The sequence below is a fragment of the Camelina sativa genome, chromosome 14, assembly GCF_000633955.1.
Source record: "Camelina sativa cultivar DH55 chromosome 14, Cs, whole genome shotgun sequence".
Taxonomy (NCBI): Eukaryota; Viridiplantae; Streptophyta; class Magnoliopsida; order Brassicales; family Brassicaceae; genus Camelina; species Camelina sativa.
The window spans coordinates 2,916,015-2,917,839 of record NC_025698.1 but is presented as its reverse complement, the minus strand read 5'-3'; the positions used below and the strand labels follow the sequence as shown (position 1 = coordinate 2,917,839).

The window sequence follows — 1,825 nt, the reverse complement described above, 5'->3', positions numbered from 1 at the left end:
TAACAGAACTGACCTTTCCAAAAAACATGTGTGTGTTCTACAATATCAGTCGCTTACTTACAAAACTGTAGTTGAATAACAAACACTAAAAACTACATCCTTTACTTATGTTGAAATTGAATAAAATAGTAGAAACAAAAAGAGAGACTACAGTAATTAACGGTTGTTGTGAGGATCAACCGAAGTAAATCCTTCTTCAACAGAGAAATGTGGGTGCACTCTTGGATCCCCAACCCTAGGAGGTGAAACTGGCAATTCATAGCTATTATCCATCGCTAGAGACTCTCCTTCTTGCTGATGAATCACTAGTACTGAGAAATGAAAATCCGGCGACGCAAACATGTCTCCGATCACACCTAGCTCAGGGCACTCGCTCCAATCTGTAAGCCCGTACAGTACGGACGACTCAAGGTCATGGTCACGACCCACAATTACCAGATCGTATGAGTCACCAAGTGTACTAATCACTTGCGTGGTTTCCACGCCATCTCTTACTATCTCTTCTCTGTAGCTAACTTTCGGTTTGTTCATCGCGAAGCTCTTGAAATCGTTTATAAGGTGAGACTCTGAGAATTCGGATTCCTCTTCTACTGCGTAGTTCTGGTGGAGGGTGCTTTTGTGCCGGAAGTGGATCATCGTGACGTTTACTTCCGGGTGCTCAGCGATTCTCATGGAGAACGCTAAGGCTTCTGCGTCGTCTCGGCCTTCGATGTAGATCACTGCGACGTTTTGCCAAGTGTAGCTCATGAGGACCGAACGGCGGCCTTCAGTTTCTCCCCGGTCGATGAATATTCCAACCGAGCAAGGTGCCTTGTCTAGAACGTTAAGGTTTATGCTACGGATTGCAGGGTTTACGTGGTCGACCGTACCATCTATAGCGTACTGTTTGTGGAATGGGATGATAACGAGCGTCGCTTTCTTGTCAAGGGCGAGAGTGCAAATGTCGTCGTTGATGCTGGAGAATGGAGCTGCAGCTGTGAAATGCTGAGCCATTAGGGTTCCTTGGTTCTGCTGTTCGAAACGTTGGAAACCGTTGACGATTTGAGTGGATTGCACTGTGTTGGGATCGAGTTTGTTCATCTGGTGATGCGGTACGAGCACAGCGTGTGCTCTGCCTTTAAGCTCGACGAGGTGCAGCGTGAAGACAGAGATCGGGCTGAACCGACTCGGGTAAGAAGCTTCTAGAAGATTAACCATGGAAGGTACGTTTTCGACGTTGTAGACGCAAAGCAGGAGACGGAACTGAAGGTTTCGTTGTCTCGTATTGAGGATCGTTCGCTTGCTCGTGCTTCTATAGCGCTTCGACGGGTCGTAGAGGTATACAACTAGGAACCGTGAAATGCCAGTCACGAGCAAGAGCGTGATGATAAGGAGATTGAAGCATTCTGTGTTTAGAACCTGCGAGATTGATTATATGGACCGATCTTACGTTTAGAGACAATTTGATCAGAGAAGCAAAAAAATAATGAAAGCCTTCTAATTATACCTTTTCGTCTCTCCACATGACGCATGTGTAGATCTCAATGACTCCTTGGCAACACATCAAGAGGGCCAAACAAAATGCGTCTCTGATTTGTATGTTGCAATAAGCGGAAGCTGCTGCTGTTCCAAGGAATTTGCAGCCGTATGTGATGAGTATCACGGCCTCAATGATCTTCACGTGGCTCATTCCGAGCACGAAAAAATTGGTCTGCAATCCACTAATGGCGATGAAACAAGGGAGCGTAAGGCTAGTTGCAAACATATCGAGCTTTGTCGAGAGCCCGGTCCCCAACGGAGGTCCATCCGGGAGAGATACTCCGAGCCAGAACGCTCCAAACGCCGC

General features: G+C 46.8%; 1 protein-coding gene across 1 annotated transcript; it reads right to left on the bottom strand.

The window, feature by feature from the left end:
• LOC104739261 (cation/H(+) antiporter 14-like) lies at positions 1-1,819 on the bottom strand. The gene is made up of 2 exons (XM_019235281.1): positions 1,487-1,819; positions 1-1,398 (listed from the first exon to the last, which is right to left on the bottom strand). The coding sequence occupies exons 1-2, from the start codon at positions 1,742-1,744 to the stop codon at positions 157-159; spliced, it is 1,500 nt and encodes a 499-aa protein (XP_019090826.1). The 5' UTR covers positions 1,745-1,819; the 3' UTR covers positions 1-156.

What these genes read in the sequence shown, in the direction of transcription:
- LOC104739261 (XM_019235281.1), bottom strand. Translation starts at nt 1,744, where the DNA reads ATGTTTGCAACTAGCCTTACGCTCCCTTGTTTCATCGCCATTAGTGGA. An exon ending in TCATGTGGAGAGACGAAAAG is followed by an intron (nt 1,399 to 1,486) that starts GTATAATTAGAA and finishes TCAATCTCGCAG; the next exon opens with GTTCTAAACACAGAATGCTT.